Genomic DNA, 24,080 nt, shown 5'->3' with positions numbered 1-24,080 from the left:
TCCGGTAAAGGAGAGTGAGGTAGGGTCGATCCAGGACCAAATTGAGGGACAAGAGGAGAGCGAAGCAGTGAGGGCGGCAGGTTCGCAAAATAGCGCCGTCACGCACGAAGTAGCAGACGCGCGAAATGGCGCCTCGCTGGTCACCGCGCCGGCGACCGTGACAGCGCCCCTGGTGGATTTGGACTTGTTTTTTTTGCAAATAAAGGCCCTTATGGCCCAGACTAACGAGCGAATGGAAAAGAATAGTGAGCAATTGGGAGACCAAATTAGAGGTTTGAAAAGCAGTATGGGGGTAATGGGGAACCGGATGGATGCTCAGAGTGAGCAAATGAGGGTTGATAGTGGGCGATTAGAGGGCCAAATGGGGGTAATGAGGGACGAAGCGAGGGGTACCAGTGAGGGGTTAGACAATAATTTTGAGGAGTTAGACAAGAAATTTGGGAAGTTAGACAATAATTTTGAGGGGTTAGACAACGGGATAAAAGAGGTGAAACGGGTTAACGGGGGTAGAAAATAGAATGGCTGCCCAGGAGAATCAGATAGAGGGAGTGAAAAATGGGTTAGAGGGGTTAGAAAACAGTATGGAAGGCAAATTGAGGGACATGAGGGACCAAGCGGAAAGGGAAGTTAAACAAATGGAGCAGCAGATAGAGGGGGTCAGAATGGGGGTAGAAGCCAAACTGGATGCTCACAGGGAGGAAATGGAGCAGATGAGGGTGGCATCTGGGCAGGAGATGCAAGTGATGGGAGAGGAGATCAGAAGAGGAGTGAGTGAGGAGGTCGGAGGAGTGCGCGAGGAGGTGAGGCACTGTAAGGAGCACATGGAGAAGGAGGTGAGAAAGGGGACTGTAAAATTGCAAGGGGGCATAGAGGACCTGACGCAGGAGGTGGAGCAGCTGACGGTGGGACAAACGGAGTTAGTGGAGCAGGTTCAAAGGAACACTGCGGTATTAGGAGGTTTAAAGGCGACACAAAAAGAAATTAAAAACGACTTGATAGCGACACAGAGGCAATGTCAGATGATACGTGAGGGACTGACAACGAGGTTGGACGAGGTGGTAGAGGTAATTAGTCTAGTAGGAAGACTAGGTCCCCCTGCACCCCCCGGAGATATACTTCTAATCAGTGTTTCTAGATTGGAAAAAATGTGTAGAAAATGACTAGCTATGGCCCCAAGCTGAAAAAATGTCCCACATACCATTTTTATGCAAATTACTGCTGCCATTATCAAAAAAACGATTTTTGACATATCTCAGCCAATATTGCAGATAATTGAAAAATGAAGGTGTCTAGACCCATGTTTTGAAGGGCATAGATCATGATAGAACTATTCATAACATGATTACATGTGTCTATGGTATACTAGTATGCTAATTAGTGCTTTATTTACAAAATAATCACAGTTTTACGAAATAATAGACTCATATTAAGGTCCGTCTACACAGACGTTAACACAAAGTTTTATTTTTCTAAATATTACAACTGTCAAAATAGTCCTAGCACTCAATGTGACCACTCTTCTCTTGCTTGTTTTAGATAAACATCATTAGCATTAGTGATTCTACACTGAGTCAGTCATCATCATTTTCATCGAAATCGTCAGAGTCAAACTCTTCTTCTCCTTCCTCTTCCTCCTCCTCTTCGTGCTCTCCTGTGTTCAGAAGATCCACCAGTGAGGTTGGTAGGATGGGACCACTGGACCACATTGGTTTCAACAGTCCTTCATCAGTCCTTATCCATCCTTGCTCCTCATAAGGTTTTGGCTTTTCGATGATAGGTTGATCGGCTCTTTTGTACAATGCTACGCGGTGGTTCACACGCTGGATGTGCGGCTTCAGGGCAGACTGGCATGGAGGAAGGCGAGCCAGATCAACCTTGGACTTGGATGTGAGGGTCTTGTCCTCTCCCACCATTTTTCGTAGCAGCTTGGCACGGACAATGTCCACTGATGACTCGCGACTCTGGCCGTACATCACACAGGTGAATTTTTCTAACTGCCTCTCCACCTCAGGGTTGGCATCCCAGTTGTCACCCAGTTCACCGAATGCCCTGTGAAACCTGGGATTCTTCTCCAGCTTTTTCAAGGGCCCGACTTTTCCCTTCCCTTTGAAGGCACTGGTGCAGTCTTCTCCGCTGAACACATAGTACCCCAGGAGAGTGGCACAGTAGTCCTCTCCCAGGGATTCTGCCAGCTCAGAGACGTTGACAAGTTGGCGATGCTTCCCTGACCCTGTATCCAGGTACACCGTCAGCTTGATGTTGTGGGCATGGTGGAGCAGGATCAGGAGGATGTCTGTGTCCGGTGTTCTGACTACAGCGTTCTTGTATCCGATGGTAGCAGCATGATGGAGGTACAGAACCACCCTGGTATCAGTCTCTTCCTGGTTGCTGTAGATCGTGGGGAGTTCACGTACCTCGACCTGAAACACAAAAAGGCACCGCATTTCAATCACCAGTCACTGCCAGTTTCAGATCTAGACAAACATCACAGGTAATCACCTTTTTTTCAGGAAAAATTACAAATTGAATCGCCATTCACGAAGGGCTTTCAATTTTACCTTGCCATTCGTTGAGGCAAGTTGGTGGGCCTTCCCCTCCACGATCAGCACAGCCATCTCTGTTCTCTCCAGCCTGGTAGCTGCCTCTTGTCCACTCCACACTTTCAGAAGAAGCTGGCACATCTGCTTTTTGTTGTCGTCATTTGCAAGGAACATTTTGAAGTCATATGGCTTCCTGGTTGCTGGTCCAGCCAGAATGATCTTCTCTGAGCTGCCCCGCCTCAGCCTTTCCTGCGCTTTGATTGACTCAGGATGGTAACTGTCAGTGGAGAACAGAAAGTGCTGCTTGGCCACCATCTGATCAAGCACCTGCAAGCATATCTCACCACATGTTGGGGGAAGGTTGGCAAGGGTATGCAGCAGCGCCATTCCATCCTGGATGAACAGGGCATCCTTGGGGTATTGCAGATCTTGTGGTGTGGTGTCCTCTAAAAGGTAGTGCAGAATGGAGGCTTTGTTGGTTTTGCAGAAGAACCCATCTGGTGTCCCAAGGCTAGGAGGCACTGGCATCAGGCAGTACTTCATGAGTTCTCCCAGGTCTAATGGCTCATCTTGACTCTGAGACTTGAGCAGGAGCAGGAATGTGCTTCCGAGTGTGAATGCTCGTGCGAGAGCATTGGAAACTGTTATGTTTGAGCTGTGCACAAGCCAGAAAGAAATGACATCACATTTGTCATGATCAACCTTCGTGAAGTGGATATGCTCCTTGATTGGGTCATTCTGTAGGCGTTTCAGTAGTTTCTCTGACCGATAATTTGAGTTCTCATATCCATTCAGTTTCAGTTCCTCGACATAGAGCAAGCGCAAGGAAGAAAGCTGTAGAACTTTATTCTGCTGGATGACCTGGGTTTGAATGTGTTCCAGTACTGAGTTGAATGCCTTTTCATGGGCGGCTGACATGCAAGCCTGCTCCTTTGGTGCTTCGGCTCTGTGAATCGCACGCTCATAGTTGTAGAATGCTGTGCGGAAAGCTTTAAAACATGACGGATGGTGTTTGGCCTCACATGCAAAGAGGTCTTTGTTTTTCACCTTTCGATGGAGTCGATAGAGACCCATTTTCTCAGCCCGTGTTTCGATTTGCTCCCATGCATTTTCTTTGTTTTTAAAGGATGGGAAGGTTGTAGGCCTCTCAGTATTGCGATGAGCATCTTTGGTCTCAACTTTCTCACAAAATATACACTCTGGCGGGAAGATGGGTTCAGCAGAACCTCCTGGTTTACGAGGAGAGTGATGCCATGATGAGGTTGATGGCCCTGGTTCTGTATCATCTCCCAGACGATGAAAGTGGCGGACAAAGTGCTTATAACACTTGCTGTGATATCCTACTCTTTCTAGGTCATCAGGAAGAGTTGCCGGGATCTGATCACATACTGATTGCATACGACATGGGGAGTCATGCGGTTGGTTGAGACGTCTATCCCGGATCTTTTGAAGCAGTTGCAGTTTTTCTGAAGCAGATCCTTTAATTTTACGGAGGGGCGTGAAATCCCCATGATCAGACATGGATGGTACATGAAGGATGCATGTAGGAGGAGAGCTTTGGGCTGCAGGTTCTACACTCCGTTTTCTTTTGGGCATGCTTGCTGTCGATGTCTACCATCACTGTTAAATGACAAATAAGAAATCACGAATGATGTTAAAAGTGCCTGTGAAAGGAGGCTCTGAGTTTTCAGTGAGGTAACAGAGGTTCTGAGTCATGTTCTACACTAGGGTACTTTTTAGCTGACTAAACCATGTTTAGTGGCATCAAAAGTGCTAATAGCTAAAACATCTAAATTCTTCCACACTAACGTTAGCTATCTAGGCCAATGAAACATTGTGCTAAGTTACTGTAGCAGCTCAGCTGTCGTGCCTCTTTCTGGTTCAATTCATATACAGAAGTCAACAGATATGTCTCATGTTTGGCATTAACAAAAGTTTAAGTTACACCGACATTAGGAACATACTGTACATAGATGAGGCTAGCTTTAACGTTAGCTAACATGGTGCTAGCTGGCTCAGCTGTTATTCTGCCTGTTTATGATTTCATGCAGAAACTGAAGTCAAGAGTGTGAGTAACATTATAGTTAGCATCTTACCTGGCTAGATTGGAGGATGAATACCAAGAACAACACACAGATGGAATGGAAGACTGAACTTTCAACTGAGGTATTCAATAACATCAACGTTACCAATTGATACGAGCGCGCGACATTACCAATTGATACGAGCGCACGAGCGCGCATGTTACATGGATGGAAATGTAAAATGGCAGCTATAGCAGCACTAATTTGGATCTCTAGTCTGTCATTTCTGCACTGTGATTGGATAACATAAAAAAATATGTTTGCGAGTTAACAGCAGGAGTTGGTAGATTTTACGTGGGCTGGGTGAGAAACCTTTAAATAAGCAAGTGAAAATCTCTCGCAATACAAAGTCAATGGTGGGAAGAAAAGTTGAGTGGTACCAATGTTACTGCCAATGTCCCGCCCCTATGCAAGACTCAGGAGCATCTTGTTGACATTTAACCTTGAAAATACCTGGGTTTAGACCCCTTATGTACCATGTTAAGTTATCTGCAGTATTAACGTATCCTTATCATTTGTAAAACTGATTATTTTGTAATTACAGCATTAATATGCATACTAGTATACCATAGACACATGTAATCATGTTATGAATAGTTCTATCATGATCTATGCCCTTCAAAACATGGGTCTAGACACCTTCATTTTTCAATTATCTGCAATATTGGCTGAGATATGTCAAAAATCGTTTTTTTGATAATGGCAGCAGTAATTTGCATAAAAATGGTATGTGGGACATTTTTTCAGCTTGGGGCCATAGCTAGTCATTTTCTACACATTTTTTTCAATCTAGAAACACTGATTAGAAGTATATCTCCGGGGGGTGCAGGGGGACCTAGTCTTCCTACTAGACTAAATGGAGACGAAGGACCGGCAGGTGAGGACGCACATGGAAACGGTCAAGGTAGCCTTGGAGGATGAGCTTGAGGAGACGTACCGGGGAATAAAAGAGGTGAGGCACAAATTAGAAGAAGTGGAAGAAGGGGTGAGCGAAATTAAGAAGCGACGGAGAGGGGATAACAAAGAGATAAAAGAGGAGATAAAAGAATTGGTCCAAAGTCTGTGTTTGGATCGTGATGTGCTCGTTAACCGGATGAGGGATTCGCAGGTGATGGAGGAGAAGCGAAGAGGAAGAGGACCCGGTGTAAGTGGTGACCAATATGGTCGTGCGTATGATGCGCCAGGTGATTTAAGAGGCTTGGGGGTCGAGATAGACCCAGGTGTTCGTGAGAGGCCACTGGTGAAGTGTGCGACAGGTCTGGTGTGCGAAAGAGGAGGTGTGCGAGAAAGTCCGACTCTGGGGTGTGTGAGGAAAAAGTGCGTGCCAAGGAGTGAGGGTGCTGGCGAGAGTGAGTCGGTCGTAGCGCGTGTGCGAGGGAGCACATGGAAGCGTGGTGTGGTGAGTGTTACAGAGGGTGTGATGGGAGAGTGTGCGCGAGAAAGGTGTGTGACGGACAGGTGCATGAGGAAAGAGTGCGCTGTCAGAAGTAAGGAAGAGTGTCCACCTGTGGTGAGTGTTACAGAGGGTGTAACGGGAGAGTGTGCGCGAGAAAGGTGTGTGACGGACAGGTGCATGAGGAAAGAGTGCGCTGTCAGAAGTAAGGAAGAGTGTCCACCTGTGGTGAGTGTTACAGAGGGTGTAACGGGAGAGTGTGCGCGAGAAAGGTGTGTGACGGACAGGTGCATGGGGAAAGAGTGTGCTGTCAAGAGTAAGGGTGAGTGCGCTGTCAGGAATGGAGGTGAAAGTAGTGAGAGTGACATGGAGCGTGAGTTAGTTGTGACAGGTGAGCGAGGATGTACACCTGGGATGGAAGGATGCACACCTGGAATGGTAGAGCGTGAGTGGGAATGCACGCTGGAGTTGGTGGTGAGGCACGTGGTTGGGTGTGCGAATGAGGGCACACCTGTGATTGTCACAGAGGAGGTGACAGAGGAGGGGGCGCGAAGCGGTGTATTGGTGAGGTGTGCGAGCAACGAATGTGTGCCAAAGTGTTCGGTGGTCAGGTGTGTGACCAAGGCTGTGAGTGGAATGAGGGTACCTGGGTGTGTAAGGAAGGGTACGAGGAGCATGGGCACAGCTGGATGTGTGAGCAAGGAACGGGCTGCGGGGTGTAAGCATGCAGGTGAAGCACCGACGGTAACCAGGTTAGAGGTTAGGTCGACTTTTAGCCGAAGCGGGCCCTCGGTGCGTGCCGGGCCTCGCTTTGAACGGCCGCGTCCGTGCTCCACTAGGTGGAGCGGGCAGCTGGATAGGAAGGGTCGTCATGGCGACCACGTTTTGTTGAGACGCGCCGGCAGGTCGAGATCGGGGCATTGGATGGCTCCGTGCCGAGATGGTGCGTGGGATCTCGGCCCGGGTAAACCTCCTTCCCTGCACCGAATGCGGGACGCACCCAGCCGCTGGCACAGAACAACCAGCATTCATGGCTTGGCTTTACGAAGCCTGGCTTTGGACAGGAATTGGCGCACCGAGAGGTATTAGTGAGTAGACTGGGTGATGAGGTTAGTGTTTTGGACCCAAAATTAGAGAAAAGCAAAATTTGATGATTGGCAGAGGATTGGCAGAGTGATGATTGGTAATGGTACAGTGATTGGCAGATGATTGGCAAATTTTTGATTTGTTGAAATTTGATGTGCAAAAAGTGGTAGTGAGAGACCCCCGATGTGGTGGGATGGCAAATCCACCATCCTTCCCATGGGGGGGCAAAGGAGCACTAGGTTTATGGGGTGTATGGCAGTGAAAACTAGCCCGGGTGGGTTAGGATATATCGTGTGTAGGGATCTAGAGATTGACATTAGGTAACGTTAAGATTAGTTAGTGACTGATACCTGTAGTGGGGACGCAGGTAGATTAGTATGGATGATAATGACGAGGGAGCGCAATAGTTTAAAGGGACGACTGGGAAGCGCAAGTTTCAGAAGGGAGTAGTTAGCTGAGATGATGCCGTGTTTGTGAGAATTGAACAGGTGTGATTGCACAGGTGTGCAACTGGACAGGTGTGTGGAGCAGTGTATGAGTAGTGAGTGTGTGGATCAGCGCGAATGCGCTTGGGGAGAGAAGGGTGCAGGTGGCACCAAGTGTGAGAGCACAGGTGTGCAAGTACAGGTGTGTGGAGAGAGTTGGAGTAAGTGGTACGGAGTGGTGTGCATGGTGTGAAGGTGTGAATGGGGGAAGAGTGGACCCCCATCACGGATACCCGGGGCGGGTAGTGTAAGTGTTAGGTAGAGGGTGCAGGTAAATTGTGGTTGGATATTGGCATTTGTGGTGCGGTGGCAGAATGGTGTTGTGGATGGGTGCATTAGTGTTGTGGAAATGGCTGGGCGTGTAGCCTGTTAGTGTGTGTAGTTGGTTGGGCACTCCACCACTGTGAGGATGTCGGCCAGGTGAGGCCGCAGGTGGGCTCTGGGAGCCGGTAGTTGTGAGTGGGTGCCTGAGGATCCCGGGTGTGGATCGGGCAGCCCAGTGCCAGAGAGGGCACGGAGTGGGGAGAGCGCCAGAGGGCCTTCCCCAGGTAGATAGGTTAGGGTAAGGAGCAGGTAAGCTCGGAGGCAACTGCAGTGGTGGAGGGGTGCAGGTGGGTAGACCCACTGGGAGAGGTACACGCCACAGCCCAGAAATTGTACGAGGGCACCGGGAGATGAATCGGGGGAGTGAGACCCCAAATTGAAGAGCACCACAGTTTGGCCAATGGGAATTGGTTTTTAGAACCCATAGTGTAAGAGGGCCAATGGTTTGGCCGGAGGAAGACCCCGGGTAGTGTAAAGTTGTTAAAGTCATTTAGGAAATAGTTAGGATTGAAGAACCTGTCGCACCAAACGCAGCCACTTACCTGTGGTGATGATGATGACTCCACACCTGTGTTTTCTTTGTTTGTGTTGCAGAAATGAGAATTGCTGTTGGATTTGTGAGACGCATCACGACGTGGATGAGACATTGGGGTGATTCCATCTCTCCCTCCCTAGGAGGGACTGATGATGAATTGGTAATGGCAAATTATGATGTTGAGTTGGAGATGGCAAATTTTGATGAGAGTTGAAAATGGCAAATTTGATTGGTTAGGAGGGAGAGAAGACGAATTTGGTTTATGGGAGGAACGGGGAAGACAGTAGGGATGTTTGTTGATTTGTAAAGTAGATGTTTATGGGTAGTGTTGTGTTGTGTGGATACAGTAAGGGGTAAGGGAGGGGCCATGTAGGTTACCTGGTGGGGGGGGGCGTACGATAGGAACGTACCTGTCTCACCTGGTTCCCATGTGCCCCCAGTGTGCATCACCTTACATTGCGTGCACTTTTGCGCCCTTACCACCTTACTCACTTGTCTGCTTCTTTTGTCTCCCACCTCCGAGGATCTGGCTTTGGGGTAGAGAGAGAGGAGAGAGAGGTGCTGGCTACGCAGTTGTGGGCCTGCACTTTCGCTGTTCGCTGCCTGGATCGGTACACCATATGGACCGCAATGTTTGTGGCCACCCACAATGGACCGCAGTTCGTTTGCGGCCAAGCACCACCCGTTGATGGACCTATGGATCAACGTGGCACCTATGCCATACAGGTGAACCACTAATAGTTAACACCACCAAGTGCACCACAAGAAGAGCAAGAGACACCTGCAGGGTTAGGGGTTGTCGAATTTATTTTTATTCCAATGAACAATGGTGACTGCACCGATTGGTGGTGGGGTGGTGCTTTTGATGCTCGGGAAGGGTGCTCTGCACGTTATTAAAGGCCGTCGGCCACAGAGCACTCGTGGGTTGGTGTATCGATGTTGGCAAGCGCGCTCTCTCTATGCATAACATCTGCATGTGTTCCTCCAAAAACAGGTCCTGGATCGTAGTGTAAATAGCAGCGTAGTCTTGTAAATAATGCTCCCTACCGGCTGTATGTGTAGTTTGAGAATTCTTTCCGGATTCGGTTATCCTGTGGGTGTGTTTCTGTGAGGAGAAGGGTGCAACGTCGCAGGGGGACATATTTACTCATTTGTGAATATCTGTAAAACTGTCGCACTCAGGGTAGAGTTAATAGTAGAGGGAACTACATTGCGTGCCACACTAAAGTAGGTAAAAATTTATCGGGTCGGGACGCCCCGAGGGTAGAGAAGGGTGCAATGTTGCGAATATGGAATTTGGCCTCCATATCCGCTTGTAAATATTCCCCTATTTTCTCCAATACTCCCCAACTTTCCCCAATCCCCCATTCCCTAGTCCCATTGCATGTAAATAACAATCAGTAGAGCCGACCTTCCCCTTATTCCCCCATTAAATGTCGTGCCCAGGTCCACCGCACCACACGTAGACAACTTTCGGACATCTTCCTAGTTATTCTTAATCTATGTCAGTTAAGGCCTCGTTTCCATTAATTATGACTCTTCGTTGCACCAGAATGTGATTATATGGCATCAGTAGTGAGTTTAGGACCTTTCCCATACCTCCTCCCATCTTCTTCCCCAAACAACAACTACAACAACAATTACAACTACCACTACGACTACAACAACAGAGGGGCGGGGAGTGTGCGTCCTCACACCGGCTCGGTTACCCGCCATGACCATGCGCTCCACGGCGTTACCCCGAAGGGGCTGGCTGTCAGCTCCTCGTCAGGGGCGGAGCCAGTAACCCCCCCACGCACCCAATGAGAAGCAACGTGCCGATTCCATCTGGGGCGGAGCTAACGAGCCGAGGGCGTGTCACTCCCCGCCGGATATACGCGGCCCCGCGCCGGATGTGACGTCAGATGCGCCCCCAGCTTGGAGTCACGAGTAACCTTTGAGGCTGAAGAAAGATGCGCCTCAGCTTGGAGAGAGAAGCCACCGCCACCCCCAGCGCGACGATACCTCCCCGCATCTTTGGACCGGACCGGACCGTACTGTACCCTGCTTTGAGCCAAGAGTGCACCTTGAGCCATCGCTACCTGCCTTTCCTAGCCATCAAACCCCCGTGTGAGTCAGCCGTTGTCCCGTTTGTCTGTCGTCTGTCCGGGGTTAATATAAGAGTGTGTCTAAGTGCCTGTCTTCCTGTAATATACCTCTAGCCCCTGTAATCTAACCTTTCCGTACGAATATAATTGAGAATCGAAACATTGGTGTCGTATTGTATTATTGTAATCCAGCCGGGTGTCTTCTTTTTCTTATTGAGCCAGCATCGCGCGACTAGTCAACGTTCGGGCACAATCGGGTAACTTGTGCAGACGTGGTCATACCATAAAACCGCTCGGTAAATAACATCCAAGCCACGTCTGTAACAATATATATATAAATGTATGTATGTATGTATATATATATATATATATATATATATATATATATATATATAAATGTATGTATGTATGTATGTATATATATATATATATACAGTATATATATATATATATATATATATATATATATATATATATATATATATATATATATATATATATATATATATATATATATATATATATATATATGTCATGTATCTCATGTACAGACTTGGCATTTAATATGGAATATTTTTTTGAGGGGGTGAACTTACTTTTCAAGATGTCTTAGAACCAAAAGTTAATTGGAATTATGTTGAAATTATTCTAGATTTTGTTAATGTGACCTTTAAAAGAAACAAAAACCACATTGGACATTTCGAAACAAATAAATTGATCCTTGAAAGTGATGTAAACTGATATCGAACTCAATTCATGGACAGTACTGTGTTAAACTTCTGTACGTTTTCCAGAAGTATCTCTTTATTTTGCACATTAGCCAAAATGTTTTTTAACAAAAACAAAAGTTAAATTACGACTGGGATTACGGACAGTAAAATTACAGTTCAGTACTTCGTGTAACCCCCACGAGCATTCAGGAGAGCACATACACGTTGAGGCATGCTGTTCACGAGATTTGCCAAGGTTTGGACAGGAATAGCTTGCCATGCAGTGACAATTGCCTGCTGCAATTCACGCACAGAGGTCGGCTGCTGGTCCAAGTGGTCGATTTGACGCGTTAATTCTGCCCACAAGTTCTCTATCGGATTCATATCCGGGGACATGGCAGGCCACTCCATATGCTCTACACCATGGTCAGCAAGAAAGTGTTGGATCATGCGAGCACGATGAGGCCGTGCATTGTCATCTTGGAAGACAAAGTTTCCTCGAAAGGCTGCACGAGCAAATGGAAGCAATGTTTCTTCCAGAATGGCCCTGTACTTGAACTGGTTCAGGTTTCCATTCAGAACAACCAGGTCAGTTTTGCCCCCTGCATGAAAAGCAGCCCAAACGGTCACCGCACCACCTCCAGCTTGGACTCTTGGCACTATACAATCTTTGTTGGAGGCTTCATGCACTTGTCTGCGCACTCGGACGCGGCCATCTTGACGATAGACCAGAAATCTAGACTCGTCACTGAAGATCACGTGATTCCAGTGTCCTGGCTGCCATTGACGGTGCTCTCTGGCCCACTGCAATCGGCGCTGGTGGTGTTGTCTGGTCAGGCGTGGCTTTCTCAGGGGACGCCTGGCACGATAGCCTGCTTGAACCAGTCGTTGGTTGACTAGCCTTCTGGATACAGGCACATTTGTCAGTTGCTGCCACTCAGCCCTAAGCCGATTAGCTGAATTGGTACGGCCATTGTGGACTAACCAGTGCAGCTGGCGATCAGCCCTCCTTGTGGTTTTGCGGGGACGTCCTGGCCTCGGTATTGGAGTAGGGACACCCCTCTGAGCATTTCGTTTCAGGATCTTTGACACCTGACCTTGAGTGATGCCATACTGCCGAGCAATAGCACGCTGTTTCATGCCGTAATTTCGTAAAGCCACCACTCCATGACAAACAGCATTGTCGAGTTGACGGACCATCTCCAGAGGAAGCGGCCATAACTTTTGGAGACGTGCAGCAGTTGTTTTCCAATAATACAGAACGCAACAACCCTTGTATACCCGACTGTGAAGCCAATCATCAAATGCACCTGTCCGTACATTTTGCCACGCCACCTGTGATATAATCCTGTTGTTGACTTCTTGCTGCGACAATCAGTGACATGGTTCTTTTAACAAATAAATCACCAAAGTGTAAAAGAAACTCACCAGATTGATATACTGAGTTAAAAAAGTAAACCCAAGTCAAGAAAAAAAAAATTCCATATTAAATGCCAAGTCTGTATTTGTATATGTACGTTTTTAATTCAGTGTGAAACACAAACAAACCGATTGTTAAAATGACCATCAAATATCGAAAGCATCGGTGTTACGGCTCTTCCAACAAAACGGTACGTATAGGCCTTAGGCGTTATGCCTCACCTTTGGACTGCTTCGGAAAAATTAATCCCAGGTTTCTTAATACAGTAGTTTATCGTTTCAGTAGAATCGTTTTCGTAATCTATCTATAATTCCAGTAATCTCTGTGTGTATGTTTGTTTGTACGTTTGTTTGTTTGTATGTCTGTGACCGCTGTTTCTCGACAACTACCGGTCCGATATACTTGAAACTTGCCAGGTATATTGCTGGGGACCCGAGGATGTGCCTTTTCAAGGTTTTAAATTAATCGCAGAAGTACTTACCGAGCTATGTCCAAAAAACGATTCAACCAATCAGAGAGCAGCGAGCTATCACGTGTGCCGAACGTGGCGAACACACTCTGCCTCGGATGGCACATTTGAGAGCGTAATCATTTATTTCCCGTCGGCAAACTATGTTGCCGTTAAACTATGTTTTAAAACTAATTATAAAACTAATAAAAACTAATTTGCGATTCATCGTAACTGCGATATACGACCTTCCGGACAGTGAGGACTGCACTTCCGGCATCCAATCACAGAACGCGTTATTGCGTAGGCGTGGCCGATGTGAGAGCGAGCTGATGCTGAGCCCAGCGCGTGCGCCATTACGGTACGTAATTCGATTTCTTCCGGAGAAAATAATAATTTCTCGATTTCTTATGCGCATTATTTCTCCCAATTCAGTCAGAGCGAAGGGCGGAAGCGAAGAGCGTTGTTTTTTTTGTTTACGGGCGTACGGGCGGGGTAGAGCGTACGGGTAGCGTTTTTTTTTTTTTTTGGCACATTTGAGAGCGTATTCATTTATTTCACGTTGGCAAACTATGTTGCCGCTATGTTGGCGTTAAACTATGTTTTACAACTAATTAAAACTAATTTGCGATTCTTTCGCTTTCCTGCGCATTTGTGCACGCTATGGCGATTTCTTTACCAAACTCCGCTAGCCGTTAGCTTTGGACCAAACCATTTCATGTAAATAGAGGGGGGGGATTGTCACCGTACTCGCAAGCCGTTAGCTTTGGACCAAACCATTGCATGTAAATAGAGGGGGGGGGGATATACTTTTAGATATATATATAGTACGGGCATGCCCTAGTAATAATAATAATAATAATAATAATAAATTTGAACATAACACTTCAATGCCAATGTCATGAATACAAAGTTAATGGATTGAAGTGTTGTATGGTTCATGAAACAATGATAAACTTCTACATGTTAAAGTAGCGGCAGTTTTGTGTCCTTTATGTCATTACGTCGATGATATTACGACGGCTGACTCTGCCGACCGACATTTTAATTTACTAGTAGGCCTACACCCGCTCACTACGGGAGCAGAATTAAGGGTCATTCCTCTTTGGGGTATATAGGTTACAGTCGATCTATGGTCGGGTCTCAAGAACATTGGGTTTGTGTTCATTTACCAAGTTTCTTGTGGAGAGATCGCCAAGTGGTTTAAGCATTCGAGCAAGCACTCCATTCAAAACCCTTAAGGAACGGCTGGCTTGGCAAGCGCTAGCTAGCTGCATGGTGAATGAGCACAACTCCAACCCTTGTGGGGTATATAGATTACAGTAGATCTTTGCTCAGTTCTGTAAGTAAAACTTACCTCACAGATGTCGGGATTCCTCCAAATTTATTTGTTTAATGTGATAAACAGCATAAGCGATTGTTTAAAACGCTAATAATATGTGTTTATGGTTTATAATATTTTACAGACCCAGCTGCGCCACTGTTAGACTTTTCGTCTTGTTTTTAGTAATATGTTTGGGAATAAATTAACATTTTCCTTCGATTGCCTGTGACACAAAGACGTCGTTTTTCACAGGTCATGAAAAAATGGGCCAATTTAACGTTGAGCAGCGGATCTTTAATTGTGACATGTACATTGAAATAAAGACCCTAAACGGTGCAGACCTCATTTTGGAGAAGATTCCCCGCATCTAAGTGTACCTGCTACAAAATAATAAAGACATTATAGTGTGAAAGTTGAAAGATCCTGGCTTATTGCAAAAATGAGAGTAAAGGCTGTTCATGTTGGCATGCTAGAGTTCATATCCCCAGAGAGCTGCACAGCAATGCATGGAGAGAGGTCCACACAAATCAACAAGATGACTTTGAGCTGAAACTTTCAAGATGACTTTCACATCAGTGCGTCGAATACCGAAGTACGACATTGGGCTTTTTCCTTTAAAAACTCTCCTTTTATAGGCACTTAATTGAAATATTCATCATTTCCCCCCTTGGTTCCAGTAAGCTGGTCCTCATTTTGACGACATCAGAAGAATGAATGAATGAATGATCGTTTTAAGGCCATTTTTCCCCACGAGAGGGGGGTTAGCCTTGCGGGCCCCATGACAATCATGGTTCCCTGTTTGAGGCAATGTTTTTACGGCCGGATGCCCTTCCTGACGCCAACCCTTAGTCGCCTCTTACAATGCGCAGGGATATGGTGTACACTTGCCGTGTATATTGAGAGTGGCCAACTGAAATACTGGCGCCATGTTGCATACCTAACTTTGCGCGCTGGCACTGCGAGATGTATGTCAGCTGTGGCAATCCTGTAGTTCTGTGACGAGGGAATCGATGTTATTACTGTTTGGTCGCAGATTTAATGAGGAACAACTAATTCAAGTTAAAGTGACGTGTTGTTTGTTAATGGAATAATAAAATCTGCAAGCGGCGTCATTTATTCACACGAATTGTTTGCCTGTCGCAGCACACGATTTATTGTTAGCTGCATACAGCATACTGATAAATTTTATTTCTCTTGGCATGAAATTGTAATTTGATAAAATGGAGCTTGTATACTAGTTTTCATCTATTATCTGGAAACATAACATACAATATTCCCATAATGCTATGAAAGTACAACGTCTATTATTTTATTCATTAGCTTGGGTTCACAAATGTTGTTATAACTTGACTCGCACCATAATCAGCAATAAAAAAAAGTAAACAGACTCAGAGGTACATTGTTTATTTGTTATTGTTGAAGAAATCCGCCATTAAACATTATAACCTTGGTGATATATTTAGATAAAATAGATATATATATCAAATGTGTACGTGTATATACATATGTACTATTTCAATTTCTTGACAAGTGCTCGCATTGCCATACTTTTGCTGCCATGCTCTCCGGTCGTAACTTTACGTTGCGTTTTACGGCTGTGTGCTTGTCCTCTTGCAAAAATATATATTAATAGTAAGGGAAACATATGAAAATCTGTTAACTAAATTGTTACCAAAAAATTTCTTCACCAATATGTTTGTAAAGGTGTGTAATAACATGTGTTAAAATGTTGAAGGTCAACTCCCGTGGGAAACCCAGAAAAAAAGCTGTTGAATTCGGGTACCGAAAAATTATTTTCGAGAATTTTTATTTTTTTAAATCGGCCCTTAAGTAACTTATGAGGGGTCAAATAAGGGTTTTTCATGATTCTGAGTTGATTGTTAACATTTATATTTCACCACAGACACTCCTTTGTGGAAAAATAATTTCTAAATATATCTCATTTTCTACTTTGCAGGACATGGAGTCTAGCAATATGGATGAAGACGTTACTCCACCTGTGCTCAATTGCTTCATCTGTGCACGCTCGGATACACCAGCTGAAAGGCTCATACAGGCAACTCCAAAGGGATACTCAACTTTATTGAAACAAGCAGAAACTGTCGAAAATGTTACTGTTGTGGAACGTATGAAGGAGGCTCAAAAGGAAGGAAAACTGAGGTACCACCAGAAGTGTAAAAATGATCTGTACAACAACTTTGTTGCAACCACCAAGAAGTCAGCTCAAGCATCAAAGGCAGAGAAAGAGTCATCAAAGTTGAAGAGAAGACGCACTACTTGTGAGTTCAGTTCATCAACTGGCTGCAGTTCTTGAAGATCACAGTCAGTTGACCTCCTGTATAAGGATGTATGCATTCTTTGCAACCAACCAGCCCAGCTCTACAAAAATAATCCAGCACAAGCTAGAAAGAAATACAGAGTGCCAGATAATTTGACTGCAGATACACTGAAGGCAAGCTTGCTGAAGACAGCACGGAGTCGCGGGGATGACTGGGGCACTGAAGTCACTGGACGCCTGGAAGGGATCAACGACTTGGTAGCAGAAGAAACACTGTACCATTTGCGATGCAAACTTATGTTTGCGAGAGGTGACAGTTTGTCCAAGACTGATGAGGAAGGAAAAAGGAAGAGAGGACAGAGGAGTATTGATGAGGAGCAAGAGGCAGTTTTTATTGAATTCTGCGAATGGTTAGACTCAGAATTAGAGCATGGGGTAATGAACATGGACCAAGTCCATGAAAAGCTGCAGGAGTTTGATCAGTCACCAGAGAAGAGCCTTTCTTATTCAAAGCATTGGCTAAAGATAAAACTTCTAGAGAAATACGAAGACACCTTGTATTTCACAACACAGGAAAGAAGGGCAAAGATGTACTCTGTCTCAAAGATGGCACCGACAATATTCTGCGAGAGCATCATGCTAATCTTGACCATGGAGATGAGAAGACTCAGATCATAAAGACGGCACTCAAGTTCATATCCAATGATATTGCCTTGATTGATTTAGGTCCAAAGTCATACCCCACCACACACAGTATGACTGACATCGATAGTCAGCTGACACTTGTTCCTGCAAGCCTTCAGATGTTCTTGAGACCGATTGTCAAGACAGACGATAGAGTTGCCGTTTGGGGGCAGAATTTTATTAAGGCCTGTCGACCTCGGTCTGGAGTATTGCCACACCAAATGGGGCGTGCCATACAACGTGATCATAGATTTGGGTCAAAATGGATGCTCAACAAGTTCCACCGGCTGGGATACACTGATAATAAGGGAAACATATGAAAATCTGTTAACTAAATTGTTACCAAAAAATTTCTTCACCAATATGTTTGTAAAGGTGTGTAATAACATGTGTTAAAATGTTGAAGGTCAACTCCCGTGGGGAACCCAGAAAAAAAGCTGTTGAATTCGGGTACCGAAAAATTATTTTCGAGAATTTTTATTTTTTAAAATCGGCCCTTAAGTAACTTATGAGTGGTCAAATAAGGGTTTTTCATGATTCTGAGTTGATTGTTAACATTTATATTTCACCACAGACACTCCTTTGTGGAAAAATAATTTCTAAATATATCTCATTTTCTACTTTGCAGGACATGGAGTCTAGCAATATGGATGAAGACGTTACTCCACCTGTGCTCAATTGCTTCATCTGTGCACGCTCAGATACACCAGCTGAAAGGCTCATACAGGCAACTCCAAAGGGATACTCAACTTTATTGAAACAAGCAGAAACTGTCGAAAATGTTACTGTTGTGGAACGTATGAAGGAGGCTCAAAAGGAAGGAAAACTGAGGTACCACCAGAAGTGTAAAAATGATCTATACAACAACTTTGTTGCAACCACCAAGAAGTCAGCTCAAGCATCAAAGGCAGAGAAAGAGTCATCAAAGTTGAAGAGAAGACGCACTACTTGTGAGTTCAGTTCATCAACTGGCTGCAGTTCTAGAAGATCACAGTCAGTTGACCTCCTGTATAAGGATGTATGCATTCTTTGCAACCAACCAGCCCAGCTCTACAAAAATAATCCAGCACAAGCTAGAAAGAAATACAGAGTGCCAGATAATTTGACTGCAGATACACTGAAGGCAAGCTTGCTGAAGACAGCACGGAGTCGCGGGGATGACTGGGGCACTGAAGTCACTGGACGCCTGGAAGGGATCAACGACTTATATAGGCATGAGAACATTGACTTATATAGGGTTGGTTTTCTAAGGCTTATATCAAAATGTTAACTTATATCAAATAAGTCTTTTAAGGTGAAAGCGCGATGACGTCAGGCCGCACCTCATTTTGTCGAATAAAGTGGTATTCGGGTGGTTCCGGTATTTGGGACCGCAGGGACGGAAAGTGCAGGTACGGGATGCCAGTCACTCCCCAGCCGGCCCGCTCTGAAGGTTCGGATCGGGACACCGGGATTCATTCCGGTCGCCTGGTCGGCCCGGAGGTGGGGGTGCGGGGCCTGTCACGGAACGTCAAAACAAACGGCCTGCCGGGGCCGCCCAAAAGTCGGGCGTGAGGGGCGCATCCACTAATGGAACGCCTCTCGCTTCCCAGATCGAGGGCCACGTGGTCAGGAGAACCTCGTCCCTTCTGGTTGCCTTGCCGTCCCGCCGTGAGCGCTGGTCAGGACGTACTTCAAACTAAGCTTAAGTGTCAAGTGTTAAGTTCCTCCTTGCCCTCGCAAGGGAAAGGCTAGGGTCAAGCTCTTCCAAATTTCCAAACACTAGAAATCGGACGTCTCAAATTAATTAATAAATTTGTTAATACATCTCAGTCGCCCGCGACCTCTCTAGCGCGGGTGTCGAACCAGTTCATTTCCGGTGCGGCCGGGCCGAGTATCGACCTGGCCGTGGCCGAAGCCGTTGATTCCGCCGTAGCACGCTAACGCGTAGGCTCGCGCGTCCCTGGTCCGTCGGGACTCCGCGGGTGTCCTACCGTGCCTGACGCCGCTATTCTCTCAAACTTCCGGGAGTAGGCGCCGGTGCCCGGGGACGGATTTCGCTGTCTAAACATGGTAGCGCTAGGCCAGTGGGACCGCCGGGACCCACGTGCACTCACAAGTTGTTCTGCGCGTGGGCGGCAGTATCAGACCGGGGCGCCCAAACGCTCCCCGGCTAAAGTTCATCCTGAAGCGCCCACATTGTGCGGACAAACCCCACCAAGTCGAGGGCCACGTGGTCAGGAGAACCTCGTCCCTTCTGGTCACACTGTGCCTATCGGCCGGCCTCGAAGACCGAAATTGTGTCGGTTACCGATCCTTCGGGTTCGGAACTATGCCACCCTAAACATGTTCTCAATGAAGGCAGCGGCAGGAGTGATCAAACCAGAGACTCTACCTCCAACAGAGGGTGCAGCTGCACAACATTCACTCCGTGCCTACCTGCAGACCCGGGACTGGATCCTTCTACAGAGCATGTCTCTGAACCCCAGTGACTATGGATGGACAATAGGTGTGCATGGGTATGAGCCAGTTCCAACACTGGACCCCACGGCTCCTGAGGAGCTATTGCAGTTCACGAGCTGTAATTGTCATGGAGATTGCAGCAACCGGCGATGCAGCTGCAAGAAGAATGGGGTAATCTGCATCTCGGCCTGTGGAGTCTGTAATGGCATTACATGCAGAAACTGCAGTCATGATGTTGTTGAGTCTGAAGAAGACATAGACAATGACTGTTGAAACTTCTGACATTGTGAATGAGAAATAACTCTTGAGTATTATATATGTATGTGAAATAAAAGCTACTTTGTGTGTAAATGTAAAAGTGAAAATATAAATGTTAACAATCAACTCAGAATCATGAAAAACCCTTATTTGACCCCTCATAAGTTACTTAAGGGCCGATTTTAAAAAATAAAAATTCTCGAAAATAATTTTTCGGTACCCGAATTCAACAGCTTTTTTTCTGGGTTTCCCATGGGAGTTGAACTTCAACATTGTAACACATGTTATTACACACCTTTACAAACATATTGGTGAAGAAATTTTTTGGTAACAATTTAGTTAACAGATTTGTGAAATATCTCATAAAATGCCCTTACTAGTAGTGAGCTGGTGTTCTAGTCATAAAAATCTGTGTTTTCAATGAGCTTTAGCCACATCCCACACCTCCAATGAATATCTCACTCTGTTGTGGGAAAATTGGCTGAATCACCTTATCAATCACAGCACTGAATTCCTGTTAACACCAAAGTCCCCTAGCCCAGCAGATATGTGAAAAAATTGTGCTTTTGGTGATACAAGCATGAAATTTTGAACACTGATAGAGCATACTACTAGGAAGATTTTTGGATATAGGGGCATTCAAATCTTTTCCTAGGGACAAAATGGCGGCCATTTAAAAAATGGCCGTTTACGGATAATAAGATACACAGTACCGATGTCTATAAAACTAGATTTACTTATTGCTCAAGCACACCTATGATGTTTTTTTCACGTAAACAGGTTGTAAGATCATAATTAAATGTCAACAAACCCACATAACATTTATTTGGTCCTTATTCTTTACAAAAATAATTACTTTTTGAGCTATTTTGAGCAAACTCCAGAAACACAATGGAAATGAAGTGAAAATGCCACATTAACGCTGTGGAAGTGACTTTCACTATAAAACAGTCTACAAAACAGTCTTCCACATGTTTGTGTATATGTAACAGGTGTGTTATTCCTCCTGTATACTATCGTGTGCACTCCCCTGCACAGTGACACAGAGCTGAGCACTGGAGTGCGGCCTTAACACACTTGCACTGTTTCCTGCAACCCTTCTTGCATCCACATCTAATCAATTGTCGGCATGCCTCAGTTGCCTCTGTGAGGGTTGTCCAATATATCCCCCAGCCGTTATTACTCTGTTTCCAACCCCATTCACTTGGCGATGGGAGCTCAGGTGCGCAAATCATCATCTGGCCCCAACAAAAGCCGGCTTGGTAGGCAGCTCTCTTGATGTGTTGTCTGAGGGCTTCTTGCGTTGGTGGGATAGCCTCTATTGATCTACCAGTCTGGGTGAAGAGATGCTTGCGGGCATCGTTAACATGTTCCTGGCTGCTTGTTCGATCGTAGAGCAGAACAACAAAACGCTCCAGTGGATCCATGTTGTCATTTGCAGTTGAAATGGTTGGTGTGGCAGCCAGTGCGCAGAAAGCTGAGGTGACCTCATCATAGGCTTTCCATGTTTCCCATGCTGTTTTCTTCCCCCTTCTGCCGAAGCAGGACACGGTGTCACACCCAGTGAAGGCGTGGAAGAATGGCAACCCTCGGCACTTGTTTGGTCCCAGTGCCACAGCCATCTCGTGAGCTGCCAAGTGCCTGAAATTCTTCCCTGTGCCAAAAGCAACCCAGAGTTCATCGATGTCAAGATATCCAGTTGCTGCCACTGCAAGGATCAAAACATCTGTGTCCACTGTGCGGATTGACACCTTGGTATAGCCCTGTCTGACTGCATCTTGGACATGGAGTAGTATCCTTGTATCTGCCTCCTCGTGACTACACGGGGAAAGACCAGTAACATCTCGTGGCTGTGTACAAAAAACTTCTTTGTGGTTTGTGGTGACGATTTGCTTGTCAGTCTCAATGTTTGCTATCCTCGTTGCTAGAAAGTCAAACAACTCCACCTTGTTCTCGTCTATGCGAAGGAAGGCCTGCCAGTTTCGAGGGATGGAACTAGATGGCTCAACTCGTCTCCTGGTGCCTTTACCCCTCGTCTTCCTGGTGTCGGCTTTCAAACTGTCTGGGAAATATTCATCCCAGATAATATCAACCCTGCTCTTATTTTGTATCTGAGATGTGATGTATGGCAAGAATACTAGTGATGCATACTCAGAGAAGGTCTTCGCATTACGAGGTGCCAGCATGTTCACGATGGCTGCTCCATCCAGGATCATGACTTCAACGGGGGGGCTTACATCATCATTTTCCCGTGAGGTGATCAGATCTTCTAAGCACCCAACCAGATCAGACTTGGTTCCAAGCCGGATTTTGCCCATTTGTGACAATGCAGGGGGACAAGCTTGGTTTTCATGTGCAAAGAATTCATCAAGATCTCCATTCCGTGTCTGGGATGCAATAAACAGCCTGGAGAACAGAACGCAGTCATTCTTCAGAGATACCACCTTCAACTCTGTTCTTGACTTCTCTCTGACTGGGGGTCGGCTGAAGAGAGGGAGATTGTTTCTTTTTATTGGGTCAGTGATAGGCTTTGTCTGATGTACAAGCCTCTCGTTCACATATGTGTCATACTGTTCTTTTCCCAGCTTCTCGATCTGGTAAAGGGTGTTGATGACTGCTGGGTCTGCCAGGTCTCTGCTGTCTAGCACCAAGAGATCTTTGCTGTCGTCACAGAATGGGTTCCCCATCTCTCCTATGACACGGGTGAGTGCTCTCACATCTCGAGCAAAGGCTACCTGCGTGTGCTTTGTCTGTTCATGGTGTTTTAGTTCAGTTTTCCTAATTCTTTTTTCTGTTGTGGCCTCGAACTTATAGATCAATTTGGCCATCTCTGGACCAGACACCATCCATCGGCGCAAAGCTGCAGCATTCTCCGTAAGACCTACAGCCCCTCCATCACCTTTCACCAATGCATTATTTTGCTCGTGTGCCTGGTCTAAGGCTATGGCAGAGAATGCACGTGTAGTCTTCTTCATGGTGAAGTTTCCTGCCAGAAACTGTGCGTATACAGTTGGATGCTTTGTTGCAAGTGTCACCATGTCGCGCAAGTGAACTGGGATCCACCTGGCATAGTTTGTATGTCCCAAGGCGAAGAACCATGGTACAAGCTTGGTCAGAGCATCAGTGTACAGTTGGAAGTTTCCTTCACGGACGGATCTCACATAGATCAGGACTGCCAGTTCTAGCTGCATAATTAGGAACCAGAACTGAAACTGTGGACTTGCATTGGCTTGTTCACCGCACCAGTCATCTAGTGGTATCGTATCCTGTCCCTCATCTAGTCCACTGGTGTACTGGCTGTAGGCTTCCTTCAGGAGAAGATAGAGAGTACTGGCTGTGACTTGGTGTGCTCGTCGTGTGCGTGTCACATGGGTCACTTTCAGGAAGGAATCAGCAGTACCACTTGTAGCAACCCCTGCAAGCATCAGAACGCCTGTCCACCCACTGCTATCCAGAAGGTCACCGAGGGTTTTCCATGCTGCCATCTCAATATGGAGTCCACCAAAGACCATGACGAAGTGATCTTCTCCGTGTGTTTCTGGCCATCTCCATTGGATCTGTTTGGCAAGTGTGTACAGTGGCTGATCAAGTGTGATTACAGGGATCTGACCTGGATTCAGAATATCGATTGCTTTCTTGATGACATCCATGGAGTGACGAATCATTGCCACAGATTTTGCCTGGTCATAGAAGAGAGGCAGCAATGAAGTTAAGGCCACACTACACTCTGGTTCTTCTGGAATAGACTGCTTGCTGGCATGGTATCCAGCCCATGATACTGTCTCATCTCCCTTAAGTGGTGTGTCAGATAGCACTGTCTTCTCCATCTGCTCCAGCCACCTGTCAAAATGCAAGATAATGAACACAATTAAGAACAAACAAGTCCACACAAGTTAACAAGTCTTGGTTATTTAGGTACACATATAACTGTCCACAGTTCAAACACAATAATCAGTTACCTGTACTCAATCTGCATTGCTTC

The 24,080-nt window shown here is 46.0% G+C and overlaps 1 protein-coding gene across 1 annotated transcript; it reads right to left on the bottom strand.

The window, feature by feature from the left end:
• Positions 1-1,432: 1,432 nt before the first annotated feature.
• On the bottom strand, positions 1,433-3,107 carry LOC137427405 (uncharacterized). The gene is made up of 2 exons (XM_068116877.2): positions 2,559-3,107; positions 1,433-2,420 (listed from the first exon to the last, which is right to left on the bottom strand). Exons 1-2 carry the CDS (start codon positions 3,081-3,083, stop codon positions 1,572-1,574), a joined length of 1,374 nt encoding a protein of 457 aa, XP_067972978.2. The 5' UTR covers positions 3,084-3,107; the 3' UTR covers positions 1,433-1,571.
• Between the last annotated feature and the right edge of the window lie 20,973 nt (positions 3,108-24,080).

Source organism: Myxine glutinosa, chromosome 3, assembly GCF_964187855.1.
Source record: "Myxine glutinosa chromosome 3, kmMyxGlut1.1, whole genome shotgun sequence".
Lineage (NCBI taxonomy): Eukaryota > Metazoa > Chordata > Myxini > Myxiniformes > Myxinidae > Myxine > Myxine glutinosa.
This window is presented reverse-complemented; position numbering and strand designations above follow the sequence as displayed.